Here is a 20557-nt window from a genome sequence, read left to right on the forward strand (position 1 = left end):
TTAACCGTTTCAGAGATAAACCTGGACGAAAAGGTGCTCAGGCCTCAGAAGACGAACCCTAATGAGCCCAATACGTGCGGGACCAAATTGGCGGTAAGCGGCTTCTGAGATGCCCCCTTTGTTGAAGCCAGGGAATTTCCATCTATTTTTAGAAATAAGGTCGGGTATCCCCGTTTTTACTCAGTCTCCAGGACATCTCTGCCTATGCTGTTAGCATTATTTGATATACATACAATTTCACCTGGATTAAGGGTTGGTAGACATGGTTTGGAGTAGTTTATTGGTTTTTCAATAAAACATAATTTTTTCAAGCGAAATTTCTGTCATATTCAACCGATTTTAACGCTTTAAAAAGCAATAGGAGAAACCGAAAATCATTATTTAGGAACCTGACTGTCTGTAGAAGTTAACTCCTAATCTTCTACTATGAGGCTGGTGAGCATATTGCCATTGGAATTCCGTACAAAATTTAAAAAACTTCATCATTTCATTTTTAGTTTCTTTTGTTTGTCACATATACTAGGCCCTACATGATCAACTGATAGACATAGACACAGACTGTAGATTCATGCTCTTGATTGGAAATAACATTTACATAACATAGTGTTGGCTGTCGTCACGTCACGATGCATTGCAGCTCTGACGGTTTTACATTCATTACTGTAACGTGACGTCACGCGACGTCTTCGTAAACGTTATCCCCAATCAAGTGCAATGATCTATAACCAGAGAAAAAACAAAATTAATACCCACCCTCAGAACGTGTCATTGTCAGAAAGCCTGAGCTAAATAATTACACTTGGGATAATGTCATATGAGGCACTTTAACATACCAGTCCCCCTGTACGGTGAAACGCATGACTGGAGTAATCAACGCTAGAACAAACTTTGCAAACTTTAGACAATGTCAGAATAGTCAGCTTCATTGCAGAATCCCTGACAAATGCTTCAAAGAGATGTTTTAGTAAGGGTTAGCCACAGAACCTTTTGAGATTGATGACCTTTTTGGGGGAATTTGTCAGGGATTCTGCAATCGAGCCTAAATGTCTATGCATGAGATATGAGTGGCAAATAATATCTATCCATGTACCAGTGACCAGTCGAAGGTGATCTTTCATGTTTCAAGGTCAAAACAAAGCCCGCACCTGGCAGAGACCAGGTGGCCTGGATCTCAACTCGGTTTCGTTTATTTTTCCAGTATTGCCTTAGCGGAAATCCCAACAAGCCATGCTTTGTGCTGACATTCAAGGGGACCACTATAATGATGGATTGCGGCCTGGACATGTCACCTCTACAGTTCTTCCTCCCAAATGGACCAGTTAAAAGGTAGGTAAGGAACCTCATAGCCTAGTGGTCAACACTGCTGGCTTCCACGCAAAAGGGTCCGGGTTCGATCCCGGGGAGAACCCAGGATGTATTCAGGGTGACTTGGTGTGGCTTTCACATAACTTAGATTCCTGACTCTTCACAGTCCTTCGAATGAGACTCAAGAAACCAATGTTCCTTGTGTCTGGTGTCTATGCCCGGGCAGGTTAAACTTAAAGACCCCACCTAGTGAGAAACATGAGTAGCTAGCGTGGACTCAACCTCTGGCCAAAGGCGGAGTCACTAGACCAATAATAATAGCATTAAACCCAATTGGTGTCTAAATGCAGTGGCACGCAAAAACGCTCATCTCGTCTTTGAGGAGGAATACTCCCTGGTGAAAATCCCCAGCCTCAAGTCCAAGTGCAGAGTGAACACAGAGGAAGAAGAGGAAAGGTAGGTATGGACTCCGACAAGGTGCCACGCAGGTCAGATTGAGTTATTGAAGGTACAAAAAATGGTCTCCTATCGTAGAGTACATCCTACATGTACTGTACGATAAAATAGCCATTATTGTACGAGGCATCTATCTATTTTAAAACACTGAATCAAACGAGACCTGGCGCCCTCTAACTGTGCATATTTGTCATCTGATGACCACCTTTGTGACCCATGCCTATAGTCCCCCTTAAAGGCATACTCCGCTCTTTCACATATTTAAAAATTGAATTGGAATTTGATACTTTTCTAATGTCTAAGTATGCACTGAATATAACTTTCAACTATGCTGTTGTGTCAATAGATGTACAAATACTCCCTGTATTTAAATACCAAGTTTCAGCTAATTTGCATGCATAGTAACTGCACTTCAGCATCGTGTATTCTATTTTCCTTGACCACCATTAAATACAGTAAACATGAATGGCCTTCACCTTTAAAAATGTTTTTTGATTGAAAAGGTAGGTAGTCCTATGACTGTATGAGTAATACACGTGGTCCGAATTAAACTGAGTTCTTCGGATTGTTGTTTCTGTATTAATTCTCAATGCCTTGGTTGTATTTTCAGCCAGAGGATGGCAAACTTGCCCACCTGGAAACCACCCGGACATTCAGTGGATAAAATGGAAAATGTAAGTCTCGTTAAAGGGGGACTATAGGCAGGAGCAGAGAGGCTAATTTGGCCATCTTCAGGTGACTAATATACACAGTAAGGGCACTGGGTCATGTCAGATTCAGCACTAAATATATTCCTCGTACAAGCGTGAATCATTTTGACGTACTCAATTGGAATGAAGACTTATAACCAGTATATCCTCCATTTTTTTATTATTTTTGAGGTTTTCAACTTTTTCCTACAAGTTTTTTTTTCTCTATTTTAGATTTTCAGGGAATGTGGAGGTCGTATTTTCATAGATGGTCCGCCAGAGTTCTGTGTGCCAGAGGTAAGTTCCTGGTGCGAATGAAATTGGGATTTCTATAGTACATTAGAACCTCCCTAAGCGGACACCTCTCTATTAAGGACAACCTCGCTACTGAGGACACTAGTTTTGGTCCCAAATTGGTTGTTTCCATTCAATTTGACCTCTCTAATCAGTACACCTCTCTATTAAGGACAGCACTTCTCAGTCCTGTTGGTGTCCTTATTAGAGAGGTTCTACAGTAGTTCTTCTTCTACTGCCGCAATCATTAGGTCTTAAATCATTTAACCCTTTTGCTGCGAGTGACGTGCATAATACGTCGTACATGGTCCAATATTGTGCGGGTGACGTGCTATGTACATCATCCACACATCTAAAATACAAGACCCACACCCTCTCTAAGCACACTGAACGCACTCTGGGATGATTAGTTTCAGCCCAATAAAAAAGATGGCGACACTTTCGAATTGTTTGGACCATTCAGATGTAAGTAAGCTCCACTGTTCATTATTGGTATAAACTATTGGCACGAGATGGCGCTGGCTGAAAAATGGCTGTCGCAACAAAGGGTTAATGCGAACCGAGCCCCTCAAATTGTTCTATTGTGTTAAAGGGACAACTTGGGCGTGTGGCACCTCTGAATTTAGGACAATATTTGTGACCTGTCACAGTTAAACCAGGTGCTTGTCGCACAGAAGATAAGCCTAAATGACACCAGGAGATAATGAAAGAAATCGATGTACCCATACTTTACAAATGGCAGACAACAGTGAAATGAACAAACAGTCCATCTCAGCCTGCCAAGCTCAGAGCGACATGCTCCTGGTTTTGCTCTGCCAGGTCACATTTTCAGTCCTAAGGGTGTCCTCAATAGAGAGGTTCTACTCTACAACTTTTACTTACCGTTTCATCAATCAGCATTGCCTCATTTTACTTTCAGACTGGCCTCCTGGACATGTCGGATATCGACGCCATCTTGATATCCAACTCCCACAACATGTTGGCTCTGCCGTTCATCACCGAGTACACCGGCTTTAAGGGTAAGGTGTACGCCACTGAACCTACGCTACAAGTGGGCAGACAATTCATGGAGGAACTGGTGCAGTTCGTGGAAAAAATCCCGAAGAAAGAATCGACATCTGTCTTTAAACAGGAAAGTATTCTCAAGTGAGTCCTGTCTTTATCATATCAGCTTTCAACCAGTTTAAAGGGACAATATAGGCAGCAGCTAGGCAGACAAGATAAAGTTACACAAAGTTACTTATAGGGGTCTCTCACGTCTCACAGTAAGTCAAAATGATTCACGATTGTACGAGGGATGTATTTAGTGTTGAATCTGACATGACCCAGGGCCCTTACACCGTATATCACTTGAAGATGGCCAAATTAGTCCCTCTACTTTGTACGGTAGAGAGAGGGTTAAGTTGAAATTTTTTTTTTCTGTTTCAGAGTGCTACCTGCCCCGTTGAAGGATGCTGCGAATGTGTCGTCATGGAAACAGCTTTATGACATGCATGATGTCAATCACTGCTTATCTCGAGTCAAGATGGTCGGCTTTAATGAAAAAGTTGTAAGTAAAGTGGAACCTTCCTTAGCGGACACCTCTCTATTTAGGACAACCTCTCTATTAAGGACACTTAGTTTTGGTCCTAAATTGGTTGTTTCCATTCAGATTGACCTCTTTAATCAGGACACCTCTCTATTAAGGACACTAGCTTTGGTCCCAAATTGATAGTTTCCTTTCAGTTTGACTTCTCTAATCAGGACACCTCTTTATTAAGGACAACACTTATTATAAAGAGGTTCTACTGTACTCCCTGTCTGTGTCTATAAACCGCCTAATTTTCATGTTTTATTTTTGTCCCTTGAAGAGGGCTTGTATAGACCACAGACCACCAAGGTGGCTGGGAAAGTTCATCCAGTGATCGCCACAGTTGGTCTTCAGCTTGGCTCCTTCTATTAACCATGTCATTGTCGTTTGGCTAATAAGATGGGGCAGTCCTGTTGTATGTGGGATAGAATCTAGATGGCACAGTGCTGTGTTAGGGAAAGTTCATCCATGCCCAGTGATCGCCACAGTTGGTCTTCAGCTTGGCTCCTTCCGACCATGTCTTAGTCATTGGGATAATAAAGGATGGAGTCTTGATGGCACAGTGCTGTGTCCAAGACTTTGTAAGTGGGTTCATTGACCACAGACCACAGCAGAAATGTAAAAAATATAGTGGAACCCCGGATAACTCTGTCTTTATAAAAAGATTAGGCAGAAAGCTTTTGATTTTTCTCTTTAAACATGTCAAACACACTCGAGATAATTAGATTCATCCTCTTAGTATAGATGGCAACACTTTTGAAAAATTGCGAAAATTCAGGTAAATGTAGGCTCTTCTGTTTATTTAATGGTATCCACTGTCAGCACCAGATGGCGCTGGCCAAAAATTGTCAGCCGTAGCAAAAGGGTTAACGAGAATAATAGGAGAAATGATGCAGCTTCTATTAAAATTTCAGTTTAACTTTGAAGCCAAATCATTTCCAGCTTAACCAGTCATATCCTGTGTTTTATCAGTAAAAATTTGAGAGGACATGCAGTGGAACCTCTCTGTCATTAAAGATCGATTAACAAATTCAAAAGTTACTTTGTTTGAATAGTTACCATGGTTACTGCTCTCTTAATTAATAGCGTTCTGACAGAGTTATCCATAACCACTCTATTTGGTTTAAATGCCTACGCCGTTCGTTAAAAACATTAAAATATGTAATCGAATCTGAAAATTTCACATCGTGTAAATGCTTACTGAATATAAAATTTTACATTCCTAAGATGTGTTTTGGCAAAGTTGCATGCATGATACCTGCATTATGGCATTGTGTATGACTGCATTTCCATTTTCTGGACTCACGATGAAATATGAACGACGTACCATTTCCACAGTCCTGAATAAAACTAATGAAGGCAATTTCAAATTACAGATATATTTTTATTATAGCACTTCTCAAGTATCATTAGTTCATCGTCTATTCATTTGAACGGCAGGTTTAGAAGGAAGGCAATAATTATGTCTCATAAGAGACCACACACTTTTAGAACATAAAATTGGAAGCTGAAGTCTTTGAAAGAATTCTGAAAATTTCCATTTTAAACCACCACAAACTAAACATTGAATGTGATTTCAACTGCTTCTGTATTCTGTACCAAGCTAAGCAGTTAATAGATAGTCGCAACACCAAACCAACTGCTGCGGCCAAAATAAGGCACAATGGGTGAGGTCAAATATTGAATTTAACTAAGTGTTAACCCCAAGGTTTAACTAGGAGTTCCATATAAACCCCAGGAATTGACCGCTTGCTGTGAGTTGAGTCAATTCGTAGTCAATTCTATTTAACACTCGGTACACCCCAAGATTAACACCTCGATGACACTGGGATAACTCTGGTTTTCCCTTCAACCCAGGCAATCCTTTGGGGTTTAGAAAAATGCAACGTGTGACCACTTTGGAACTTGGAGTCTTTGAAAGAATTCTGAAAATTTATATTCTAAAACATCTCAAACTGAACATTAAATGTGATTTCAACTGCTTCCGTATTCTGCACCAACCTAAGCAGTTAAATAGCTGCAACACCAAACTAAACACTGCAGCCAAAATAAGGCGGATTGTATTATATATATAGAAGACGACATTACATTGCTGCTAAGGTGTATTGGAATACTTTCCACATGTTGCCTGGGAAAGGCAGAGCGTCTCATAAAATGACAAAATGACAAAATAGAGAGACTGGCATAAACCAGGGCATCTCAAAATACTGTAAAACGTGAAATCTTCACAAGCATTTTATCATTTTGCCGACACTCTGTCAAAGGCAAACTTAAAAAGCATGTTACTTTCAACTGTATTGCATTAACCATTAAAGTTTGGCTACAATGCAATATTTAGTCTACCACCAATTGAAATTGAGTCAATTCACCAACTTTAGTGTGAAAACTTCAACTGTATTGCATTCACTATTAAGTTTTGGCAGCAGATACAATATTCAGTCTACCGCCAATTCATCAACTTTCAAGTTTGAAGGAATTTCATGGTTTACACAGTAAGGCCAAACTAAGGCTAAAAATTCTAAATCCCGAACCTGCTCTTCTTTTTAGAAAGTGAAGAAGAGACTAATGTTCTGCATCAAGTCGTCAGTGTTTTGTTGAAGTAACAAATCAACAAATTGATTGTCAATTTCACCACTTGGACAAAACATCAACAAAGCCTTTATTGATGCTTGGTTATCAACCAACTGGGAGTTTAATTTCAGACCCCCCTCCCCCCCCCCCCCAACCTATACAGGCTTATATCATCAGTGTATTTTGAGACAAGGAATGATAAGAATTTCTTTTGTAGCTTATTGCTTATAGACGTGGAAGTCCAAACTATAAAATACCATTGGATTCCTAACTACAAAATGCTAGCGGGATCAAAACTACAATGAAATACTACTGGAGTCCAAACTATGAAATAGTACCGCCCAACTAATGGAACATTGTTGTAAAACCTGTGTGAAGTTCTATCGGAACGGCAGACATGGTACATACAAACATTTTGCCGCTTACTACTTTCATACTACTTATCACCAGTAACAAAATATCGACAAAAATACAGAAAATATAAGATATATAAGATTACAAAATTGCAGAACTCCATGTTCCATTATAACTCCATGATTCTAACACCTCTAACTAAACATTAAATGTGATTTCGACTGTCTGTATTCTGTACTAACCAGAGCAGTTGTAGTTGCAACACCAAAACCAAACGCAATAATGTTTTTGAAACTATTGCTTATAAATGTGCAACTACCAACTATCAAATAATATCCAGGCTTGAAAATACTACCAGATCCAAACTACAAAATACAACCCCCAACTAATGAAGCATCTTTGTTGAACTTGTGTGAGGTTCCAACAAAATGGCTGACATGATACATACATACATTGGGGGTTTAATTTCAGACCCCATCCCCCGATACTATACAGGGTTATGTCATCTGTGTATTTTGAGACAAGGGATAAGAACAATGTTTTTGTAGCTTATTGCTTATCGATGTGGAAGTCAAATCTACATAATACCATTTGAATCTTAACTGTGAAATACTGCTGGAGTCTAAACTATGATATACCACTGCCCAACTAATTTGAACTGTGTGAAGTTTCAACAAAAAACATCAGGCATGACACATACATACATTTTGCAGCTTACTACTTTTATATATCATCATAATAAGAATATTGATAAATACACAATATTTACAAAATACAAAAAATTTCAAAGTTACAAGATACCTCCAGGCGTTCATGTCAATTTCTATTCTAAAACAACTCAGACTAAACATTAAATGTGATTTCGACTGCTTTCGCATTCAGTACCAAACGAAGCTGAACACCCAAAACAAACTGCAATATTGTTCTTGAAGCTAGTTGCTTATAAAAGTGCAAGTCCAAACTATCAAATACTACCCCCAACTAATGAAGCATCTTTGTAGAACCTGTGTGAAATTCCAACCAAACTCATGACATAATACATACATGCATTTTGCAGCTTACTATGTTCATACTGCATATCACCAATAACGAAAATATTGACTAATACAGAACATACAAAATACATGTACAGGAAATTACAAAATTACAGATTACTTCCCGTTTGGTATCAATTTCTGTTCTAAAACACCTCACTAAACATTAAATGTGATTTCGACTGTCTGTATTCTGTACTAACCAGAGCAGTTATAGTTGCAACACCAAAACCAAACGCAATAATGTTTCTGAAACTATTGCTTATAAATGTGCAACTCCTAAAGATCAAATACTGTCCAGGCTTGAAAATACTACCAGGTCCAAACTACAAAATACAACCCCCAACTAATGAAGCATCTTTGTAGAACTTGTGTGAAGTTCCAACAAAATGGCTGACATGATACATACATACATTGGGGGTTTAATTTCAGACCCCTCCCCCGATACTACACAGGGTTATGTCATCTGTGTATTTTGAGACAAGGGATAAGAACAATGTTTTTGTAGCTTATTGCTTATCGATGTGGAAGTCAAATCTACATAATACCATTTGAATCTTAACTGTGAAATACTGCTGGAGTCCTAACTATAATATACCACTGCCCAACTAATTGGAACTGTGTGAAGTTTCAACAAAAAACATCAGGCATGACACATACATACATTTTGCAGCTTACTGCTTTTATATATCATCATAATAAGAGTATTGACAAATACACAATATTTACAAAATACAAAAAATTTCAAAGTTACATGATACCTCCAGGCGTTCATGTCAATTTCTATTCTAAAACACCTCAGACTAAACATTAAATGTGATTTCGACTGCTTTCGTATTCTGTACCAAACGAAGCTTAACACCCAAAACAAACTTCAATATTGTTCTTGAAGCTAGTTGCTTATAAAAGTGCAAGTCCAAACTATCAAATACTACCCCCAACTAATGAAGCATATTTGTAGAATCTGTGTGAAATTCCAACCAAACTGTTAACATGATTCATACATGCATTTTGCAGCTTACTGTGTTCATACTGCATATCACCAATAACGAAAATATTGACTAATACAGAACATACAAAATACATGTACAGGAAATTACAAAATTACAGATTACTTCCCGTTTGGTATCAATTTCTGTTCTAAAACACCTCACTAAACATTAAATGTGATTTCGACTGTGTGTATTCTGTACTAACCAGAGCAGTTATAGTTGCAACATCAAAACCAAACACAATAATGTTTTTGAAACTATTGCTTATAAATGTGCAACTCCTAACTATCAAATACTATCCAGGCTTGAAAATACTACCAGATCCAAACTACAAAATACAACCCCCAACTAATGAAGCATCTTTGTAGAACTTGTTTGAAGTTCCAACAAAATGGCTGACATGATACATACATACATTGGGGGTTTAATTTCAGACCCCTCCCCCGATACTACACAGGGTTATGTCATCAGTGTATTAAGAACAATGTTTTTGTAGCTTATTTATTATTGACGTGGAAGTCATAACTACAAAATACCATTTGAATCTTAACTGTGAAATACTGCTGGAGTCCGAACTATGATATACCACCGCCCAACTAATTGGAGCTGTGTGAAGTTCCAACAAAAAAAACGGCAGGCATGACACATACATGTATACATTTTGCAGCGTACTACATTTATATATCATCATAATAAGAATATTGACAAATACACAATATTTACAAAATACACAAAATTACAAAGTTACTTGATACCTCCAGGCGTTTATGTCAATTTCTATTCTAAAACCCTCAAACTAAACATTAAATGTGATTTCGACTGCTTTCAGTACCAAACGAAGCTGAACACCCAAAACAAACTGCAATATTGTTCCTGAAGTTAGTTGCTTAAAAAATGCAAGTTCTAACTATCAAATACTACTCTCAACTAATGAGCATCTTTGTAGAACCTGTGTAAAATTCCAACCAAACTGTTGACATGATACATACATGCATTTTGCAGCTTACTATGTTCATACTGCATATCACCAATAACGAAAATATTGATTTATTCAGAATTACCTCCCGTTTGGTATCAATTTCTATTCTAAAACACCTCACTAAACATTAAATGTGATTTCGACTGTCTGTATTCTGTACTAACCAGAGCAGTGGTAGTTGCAACATCAAAACCAAACGCAATAATGTTTCTGAAACTATTGCTTATAAATGGGCAAGTCCAAACTACCAACTACCAACTACTACTGGAATCCAGACTATGAAATACTACCGAGGTCCCAACTACAAAATACTACCTTCAACTAATGAAGCATTGTTGAAGAACCAGTGTGAAATTCCAACCAAACACTAGACATGATACATACATATATTTTGCAGCTTGCTATGTTCACTCTGCACATAACCAAAAACAAAAATATTGACAAATACAAAAAACGTAAGATACATAAGATTACAAATCTAAAGAATACCTCCAGTTTGGTGTCAATTTCTATCCTAAAACACTCACGAAATATTATCGGAATCCCAACTACAAAATACTTCTGCCAACTAATGGAGCATTGATGAGCATTGTTGTAGAACCTGGGTTAAGTTCAAACCAAATGGCAGACATGATAGATACATACATTTGCAACTTATTACTTTCATTCTACATATCACCGGTAACAAAAAATTAGTAACTACAGAAAATACAAAATACGCAAAATTACAGAATGCCTCCAGTTTGGTGTCAATTTTCATTCTAAAATACCTCATGAAACACTAAACCACTAAACATGAAATGTGACAGTTCGAACTACAGAGTACTACGAGGAATTGACCAAACTATGAAATACTCTGATCCAAACTATGAAATACTCCCAGTGACTGAGGTGCCTTTTTTTTAATGACTTTCCTGGGGTCATTTTAATGATGTCTGGAGGTGTTTTGAGGCCACTAAAGCCATGAAATACAGCCAATAAGTTGCTCCTTCAAATGCTTATCCATAAATAACCCATTTGCGGAAAAGGTTTTCTCAACTTTTTACCTCAGAGAGAGATGTATTCTGAAGTCCACATCTCAGCCCATCTAAAAGAGATCTTCATGAATCAGACACCATTTTAAAGATAACTTTGGGCAGAATAAGCCAGTGCTACTAACTAATTTTCAAGATATTTACCCAACAGCCTCATTTTGACAGAGCGGGTCACAAAATAGTGTTGGTATATTGTTGTTATGAACAGATTATTCGTGGCACCAGCCCCACTCTACCCAACGTCTATGCCTGAAATAGGACTCGGGACATTCTGTATGGCAGACATATAGACCTATAACCTTGTGCAGACTGAATCTGAATGAATTATTGCGTTTTTCCGATGTTGACTCCGATTTGACCCGAGTTAGCTCTCCACGCATCGACTCTTTCCACGTGGAACGATGCACTAGTAAGGCGTTTCCTGGAGATAAGATCTAACCCTTGACGTCATGGTGCTGATAATGATTTTTTTCCGACGTCACGTCGATGATATATGGAAATGACGTTACGTCACCGCTGTCTTTTCCTGCCTCAGATCGACAACTTAGTTAAAATAGGCCACTCTTGATTATCTGATCTCAATTCTGGGTCACAGGCCCAGATGGGTATTTATAGTAACACGATAGGTGGCGTATTTGCAGAAAGAATCTTGACTCTCTGTCAGATATAATTAATTTTCTTAATTAAAGATGGGTCTTTAATGAAACAGTTGTTTGTAGTCTTTTCTTGTTTATATATATGCCAACACATATGAGTCACACTTTCTTGGTACAGCGGGCCTAGTGCCCTATATTGGTGTCTGAAGTTAATTAAATTTTGAGTGTAATGAGTCATTTAATTAGTAAAGTTTGTCCTCATTTTGGCAGAAAATATTTAGTGTTAGTGATAGCTGGGATACTATCCTCAGTGCAAGAAGTGAGATTTTCACCGGACAGTTATTTTAATAGGATCTATGGCCTGACAAAAACCACGTGTCCACGAAGGTGTGCCGTTAACCCTTTTTTGTGAATTATCTGCATTCTTTTATTTTCTGAATGGAATTTCAAATGGATTTCTGATATTTAGTTTGCTGGGTTTATTCAGATCCCTTTAGGATACTATAAAAGGTATGGAGGGGCCAACTGAGGCCCTTAGGGTTCACCATAGTTATATTCAAAAGTTATGCCGTATTTGTTGTGAACTTGTTCAGAGTAAAAAGGAACGAAAAGATCGTAAGCATGCATCGTGACATGCACCATCGTGACATGCACCTTGAGAAAGTCCGACATAATTGAATTCTATGATATTGATATTACCCTTGACTCCCCTGATACCCATTCTCCCTTCATATGCAGAAAATGTGTTAACAAAATTGTAAGAGATTTGAAACGTGATGATATAGTAACAAAATATGTGTGTTTCCGAAAAGAATGCAAAGTGAAAGACAGATAATTTTGGCTCCCCCATGCAGGTAATTGCAATGTTTGCCACCATTTTAACCAGATGACAAACCCTAAGTTCAGGAGACAGGCCAAAGGTGGTTGGCTACGACAACTTCCTTTTAATATTCGTGATTCGGACATATTTGAAAATTTCTGGGACAGTGATAGGATTATGGCACCAGAAAATTCTGAATTAGATGATTCCCAGGAAATGTACACCTGTCCAATATGTAAAGATATATTTTCAACCTACACTGTTGTTACAAAGTGCCACCATTGTTATTGTTCTACGTGTCTGTCGTCTCTTTTCATTAGTCAAGAAAGTGATGAGATTCAATGTCCAGTGTGCCAGGAAACTGTTTTGTTCAGGGAAGTCTCAAAACCTCCCCAACTATTTTTTACTCAACTTCTGCGTTTGAAAATAAAGTGCAAAGACTGTGGGCAACGACGTCCATATACCAATGTGTTTGGTAAGCATTCGTGTGACACTAGTAAAGACCAAAGTGTGGACAATGAAGCCAAAAATGATGATGATGGTGATGGTAATGATGATGATGATACTTTAATGGATATGTCTCTCAACACTGATCTCAACCAGTCAAAAACATTTCGTACCAGTACTCCAGCAAAGCCACCAAAGGTTGACATGTGCATTCAAACCACACCCAGTAAATTACTCGCATCTCTATCGGAACCACTTAAACAAGACGAGGATAAAGTTTTAACGAATATGGTGAAGAGGAAAATTGAAACATCTGGCGATGCATCTTACATTGAATGCAAGACAGGAGGACGGGTAGGAACCAATTTTAAATTAACTTCCCATAACATTATTATTGTCATTCACTTTTTATATAGTTTTGTTCACTATTCTGTGTGCTTATTGCCTGTTTTACTTATAGCCAGTAAAGTTATGTGTGGTACCCAAGGCAAGAGTTTCTTCAACAGTGGCATGCGCAACAACAGTACGGAAAAGGAGCTTTGGCAACAGAACGTTTAAAAAGATGTATGTTCGGGTCCACAAGAGCATCAACAAGTACGCAACTAACGAAGGAACTCAAACGATGTGACAGGAAAGAGAGACAAGAAAGACAAAAAGGCTAAGAGACAATCATCAAAATCAACAAAGTAGAATCAACTTCAATCAGGGCCTTTTTGTTTCACATCAATATTATATTATTGCTTTTATAATTCATGAACTGCATCTTGCCTTATTGATATCATTTCCTGTAATTGTATCCTTGAATATTGTTGCATGTATCTGCATTTTCATTCCTGAAATTTGAATTTTTGTTGTGTGCCACGCCCACCTCAACCCCTTAATTAGGGTGGCACAAGAGGGGTTAGATACCTTATGTGGCTCACACTGCCAATCAAAATTAACTTACACCTTGTCGATTGCTTTAGATGTGTTTGAATCAAGTGTAGTTGCGTTAGGACCAGTGCAGTATCTTTTCAGTTAGACCCCTATCTGGGATCCTATACCTGCAAACCGAATAACTGTCCGGTAATGCGGCCCGTTTTATATGTTAGGATTACCCCCAAATTAGACGACAAACAAGTTTTCATGATGGTGAATGAGGACAGACTTAATTAATTGGCTATTGATTAAACAGTACTTGATAGCAGAAACTGTCCTAAGTAGGACACAGCATCCCCATTGTTATTCCTTATCTGTGGTCCGATTTTCTTGAAACAAACACTGACACAGACAGATTGGAATGTCAGGAATCTATTCCAGGAAGAAAACTGAGCATAATGTGTAAATATAGCCTGCTATAGCCCACTTTACAACCGGGAATCAGTTCTATTTTTGCTGTGACCCAGATCACCGAGGAGATGGAATTCCCTATGAACTAGTTTATCTGGGTCAGTCTAGGCCTCGCTGATAAAGTGGCCTATTAAACTAAGTTGTCGCTGTAAAACCAGCGGTGACGTCTTAATAGTGGGGTGACGTGAACTGGGATCTTGGCGTCCACGGGAAAGGTCTTTCGTGCCAGGGCTTGTGCGTACTGAAAATAACGAATAATGTGTTTTTTCTACTATCTAAGAGTTGAAATATAATAGGAAAAGTATCGAACATATTGATAACAATGGTTTACGAATGAACCAACAGGAGAACAAACATACTGCAATAAATCTCAATGGTCTTCTAAGTCGATTACACAATCTTTACAATTGTGCTGCTGTGTCTGATCCTATGTCATAGGACTTGAAATTATACTAAATTTTCCATTTGGTAATTTTGCCACTGATAATATCGACAGCAAAGTATGTCCAACTCTCGTCTGTGACTTCCATTTCTCGCAAAAGAGCATCACAATCTACCACCCTCTCATTTGCTTCTGTTGGTTTCATTTCAGTCTCTTTGTTGTGTCTTCCCTTGCCACACAGTCTTCTCACAAAGGCTTTCATTATTCTTGCCACTTTTGCGCTCTTAGCAACATCTAGTTTTAGTCCCTCCAAGACATTGTAATCTGGTGCGAAGAACATGGGGATGAAACCCTTGTGGAGGGCATCATCAAGGTCATCATACACCTTACACACCATCTCACCAAGACTCTGCTCAGACTTCAGGAAATCTTCAACATTCTTCAGAAACATGGACTTCAGATGGTAACTGCTGATATAGTCATCGACATTCTTTGGTAGGCCTTCACCTTCAGCGATCATGATGCGGCTTGCATCTGGGTTCCTCAAACATTTGGCAGTTACGTACACATTCTTGATCCTGTCCTCAAGGCGATTGAAATGTTCAACCTCGAGATGTGAAAACGATACCCGCCAGAGCTCATCTAATTGTTCATTGGTCAACAGCTCTGCTAATTTACTCTTCCTATGAGGTGGTTTAGGTACCAGAAGGTAGCCTCTCTTCTTCAGTTCGGTATGGTCCATCAACCAAGTTCTTTCAGTGAATTCCTTTTGCCAGCCATCAATGTGAACACAAGGCACAGCATCAACAGACACAAGCAATTTGTTTGATTCATCTTCCCAGTTGAGTAAAACAGGAGTACAAGCTTTACGATCTGTGTCTTTCGGAAAACTTAGTGAGCCTTCTATCTCTTGTTTGTGTACTCCATCAACATTAGGATTTGCTTCTAGAGCAGCATGTAAATTAGTGTAAAACCCGCTATGAAAACTTTTACTCCCGAACTGATTGTTGATTCCTGAGTAGTGCATATACCCTGAATTTAATGGGATGAGAGGAACATAACTCTCCTGAGATAAATGTAGAAATAGAATATCCATTTCATTAGGGAGGCCAACCCTACATCCCTCTGCAACACTTCCACACAGCTTATGTTCAGAATCAGATAACGTTTCAAGTGAATCCATAAATTTCAAAATCGCATCTCTGATCTTCTTTGCAGTAAAATGAGAGATTGCCAATACATTTCCTATCCCTGGGATGCGACTGAAGTTTTCTATTGGCATGTTGAATATCTCTGCTGGGCTAATTGAGAAGACTTTAAGGTAATTAATGGAATTAGAAAATGGTAGTAAGCTGTCAAATTGATGTCTTCCAAGGCTAGCACTGACATTTGTTTCTGTTTCCTTCAGTAACACTAGCCTCACAATATCACTAGATCCATTCAAGCAACTCAACTGAAGGGGTTTAATTACAGATTCTTTTGAAGTCCGTGTCTTTGAATCAACCACCAGGTCTAACAGCAGTCTAGCAGCAAATGTGTACCCAAGCTTGGCACATTGACATAATGCATCTGTTGAGTAAGATATCTGTTTAGTATTTATCCAACATGCTACCATATCGTTATCTTTGAGAAGTAGTGAATAATCAAAAGGATTTAGCACACTTGTACATTTTGGGTTAACACCCTGCAGGACCAGGTACTGGACAAGGTCAGTATTGGATAATAGAGATGCCAGGTGCATCACATTCAGCACATTCTTATCACTGGCATTCGGGTCAGCCCCTGAATTGATAAGATGCTTGACCATATCTAGCTTACCCTCCAATGACGAGAGCATTATTGGGGTCTGACCTGTGACATTTCTACAATTGATATCAAAGCCCTGACTGAGGAGGTAATCAACAAGATCAGGATTTGATGACCGAGATGCCCAGTGCATCACATTCTCCCCGTTCTTATCACTGGCATTCAGGTCAGCCCCTGAATTGATAAGATGTTTGACCATATCTAACTTACCCTCCCTTGCCGAGAGCAATATTGGGGTCTGACCTGTGACATTTCTACAATTGACATCAAAGCCCTGACTTAGGAGATAATCAACAAGATTAGGATTTGATGACCGAGATGCCAGGTGCATCACATTCTCCCCGTCCTTATCACTGGCATTCAGGTTAGCCCCTGAATTGATAAGATGCTTGACCATATCTAACTTACCCTGCAATGCCGAGAGCAATATTGGGGTCTGACCTGTGACATTTCTACAATTGATATCAAAGCCCTGACTAAGGAGGTAATCAACAAGATCAGGATTTGATGACCGAGATGCCCGGTGCATCACATTCTCCCCGTTCTTATCACTGGCATTCAGGTCAGCCCCTGAATTGATAAGATGTTTGACCATATCTAACTTACCCTCCCTTGCCGAGAGCAATATTGGGGTCTGACCTGTGACATTTCTACAATTGACATCAAAGCCCTGACTTAGGAGATAATCAACAAGATTAGGATTTGATGACCGAGATGCCAGGTGCATCACATTCTCCCCGTCCTTATCACTGGCATTCAGGTTAGCCCCTGAATTGATAAGATGCTTGACCATATCTAGCTTACCCTGCAATGCCGAGAGCAATATTGGGGTCTGACCTGTGACATTTCTACAATTGATATCAAAGCCCTGACTAAGGAGGTAATCAACAAGATCAGGATTTGATGACCGAGATGCCCGGTGCATCACATTCTCCCCGTTCTTATCACTGGCATTCAGGTCAGCCCCTGAATTGATAAGATGTTTGACCATATCTAACTTATCCTCCCTTCCCGAGAGCAATATTGGGGTCTGACCTGTGACATTTCTACAATTGACATCAAAGCCCTGACTTAGGAGATAATCAACAAGATTAGGATTTGATGACCGAGATGCCAGGTGCATCACATTCTCCCCGTCCTTATCACTGGCATTCAGGTTAGCCCCTGAATTCATAAGATGCTTGACCATATCTAACTTACCCTGCAATGCCGAGAGCAATATTGGGGTCTGACCTGTGACATTTCTACAATTGATATCAAAGCCCTGACTAAGGAGGTAATCAACAAGATCAGGATTTGATGACCGAGATGCCCGGTGCATCACATTCTCCCCATTCTTATCACTGGCATTCAGGTCAGCCCCTGAATTGATAAGATGCTTGACCATATCTAGCTTACCCTCCCTTGCCGAGAGCAATATTGGGGTCTGACCTGTGACATTTCTACAATTGATATCAAAGCCCTGACTAAGGAGGTAATCAACAAGATTAGGATTTGATGACCGAGATGCCAGGTGCATCACATTCTCCCCGTCCTTATCACTGGCATTCAGGTTAGCCCCTGAATTGATAAGATGCTTGACCATATCTAACTTACCCTGCAATGCCGAGAGCAATATTGGGGTCTGACCTGTGACATTTCTACAATTGATATCAAAGCCCTGACTAAGGAGGTAATCAACAAGATCAGGATTTGATGACCGAGATGCCCGGTGCATCACATTCTCCCCGTTCTTATCACTGGCATTCAGGTCAGCCCCTGAATTGATAAGATGTTTGACCATATCTAACTTATCCTCCCTTGCCGAGAGCAATATTGGGGTCTGACCTGTGACATTTCTACAATTGACATCAAAGCCCTGACTAAGGAGGTAATCAACAAGATCAGGATTTGATGACCGAGATGCCAGGTGCATCACATTCTCCCCGTCCTTATCACTGGCATTCAGGTTAGCCCCTGAATTGATAAGATGCTTGACCATATTCAACTCACCCTGCAATGCCGAGAGCAATATTGGGGTCTGACCTGTGACATTTCTACAATTGATATCAAAGCCCTGACTAAGGAGATAATCAACAAGATCAGGATTTGATGACCGAGATGCCCGGTGCATCACATTCTCCCCGTTCTTATCACTGGCATTCAGGTCAGCCCCTGAATTGATAAGATGTTTGACCATATCTAGCTTACCCTCCCTTGCCGAGAGCAATATTGGGGTCTGACCTGTGACATTTCTACAATTGATATCAAAGCCCTGACTAAGGAGGTAATCAACAAGATCAGGATTTGATGGCCGAGATGCCAGGTGCATCACATTCTCCCCGTTCTTATCACTGGCATTCAGGTCAGCCCCTGAATTGATAAGATGCTTGACCATATCTAACTCACCCTGCAATGCCGAGAGCAATATTGGGGTCTGACCTTTGACATTTCTACAATTGATATCAAAGCCCTGACTAAGGAGGTAATCAACAAGATTAGGATTTGATGACCGAGATGCCCGGTGCATCACATTCTCCCCATTCTTATCACTGGCATTCAGGTTAGCCCCTGAATTGATAAGATGCTTGACCATATCTAACTTACCCTGCAATGCCGAGAGCAATATTGGGGTCTGACCTGTGACATTTCTACAATTGATATCAAAGCCCTGACTAAGGAGGTAATCAACAAGATCAGGATTTGATGACCGAGATGCCCGGTGCATCACATTCTCCCCGTTCTTATCACTGGCATTCAGGTCAGCCCCTGAATTGATAAGATGTTTGACCATATCTAACTCACCCTGCAATGCCGAGAGCAATATTGGGGTCTGACCTGTGACATTTCTACAATTGATATCAAAGCCCTGACTAAGGAGGTAATCAACAAGATCAGGATTTGATGACCGAGATGCCAGGTGCATCACATTCTCCCCGTCCTTATCACTGGCATTCAGGTTAGCCCCTGAATTGATAAGATGCTTGACCATATCTAACTTACCCTGCAATGCCGAGAGCAATATTGGGGTCTGACCTGTGACATTTCTACAATTGATATCAAAGCCCTGACTAAGGAGGTAATCAACAAGATCAGGATTTGATGACCGAGATGCCCGGTGCATCACATTCTCCCCGTTCTTATCACTGGCATTCAGGTCAGCCCCTGAATTGATAAGATGTTTGACCATATCTAACTCACCCTGCAATGCCGAGAGCAATATTGGGGTCTGACCTGTGACATTTCTACAATTGATATCAAAGCCCTGACTAAGGAGGTAATCAACAAGATCAGGATTTGATGACCGAGATGCCAGGTGCATCACATTCTCCCCGTTCTTATCACTGGCATTCAGGTCAGCCCCTGAATTGATAAGATGCTTGACCATATCTAACTCACCCTGCAATGCCGAGAGCAATATTGGGGTCTGACCTTTGACATTTCTACAATTGATATCAAAGCCCTGACTAAGGAGGTAATCAACAAGATTAGGATTTGATGACCGAGATGCCCGGTGCATCACATTCTCCCCATTCTTATCACTGGCATTCAGGTTAGCCCCTGAATTGATAAGATGCTTGACCATATCTAACTTACCCTGCAATGCCGAGAGCAATATTGGGGTCTGACCTGTGACATTTCTACAATTGATATCAAAGCCCTGACTAAGGAGGTAATCAACAAGATCAGGATTTGATGACCGAGATGCCCGGTGCATCACATTCTCCCCGTTCTTATCACTGGCATTCAGGTCAGCCCCTGAATTGATAAGATGTTTGACCATATCTAACTCACCCTGCAATGCCGAGAGCAATATTGGGGTCTGACCTGTGACATTTCTACAATTGATATCAAAGCCCTGACTAAGGAGGTAATCAACAAGATCAGGATTTGATGACCGAGATGCCCGGTGCATCACA

At 39.8% G+C, this 20557-nt stretch overlaps 1 protein-coding gene across 2 annotated transcripts in view; it reads left to right on the forward strand.

The window, feature by feature from the left end:
* Positions 1-20557, forward strand: part of LOC135503485 (integrator complex subunit 9-like) — a 50674-nt gene that overhangs the window by 6873 nt on the left and 23244 nt on the right. Inside the window, exons 1-6 of one of the 2 annotated variants that reach the window (XM_064797094.1) lie at positions 295-435; positions 1199-1326; positions 2372-2435; positions 2685-2747; positions 3664-3890; positions 4173-4293. In XM_064797094.1, the coding sequence (XP_064653164.1) occupies positions 427-435; positions 1199-1326; positions 2372-2435; positions 2685-2747; positions 3664-3890; positions 4173-4293 (612 nt within the window). In that variant the 5' untranslated portion in view covers positions 295-426. Of the gene's footprint in view, positions 1-294; positions 436-1198; positions 1327-2371; positions 2436-2684; positions 2748-3663; positions 3891-4172; positions 4294-20557 lie in introns of those variants that run through there. The other variant, XM_064797095.1, reaches the window with a different exon arrangement.

The sequence above is a fragment of the Lineus longissimus genome, chromosome 19, assembly GCF_910592395.1.
Source record: "Lineus longissimus chromosome 19, tnLinLong1.2, whole genome shotgun sequence".
Taxonomy (NCBI): Eukaryota; Metazoa; Nemertea; class Pilidiophora; order Heteronemertea; family Lineidae; genus Lineus; species Lineus longissimus.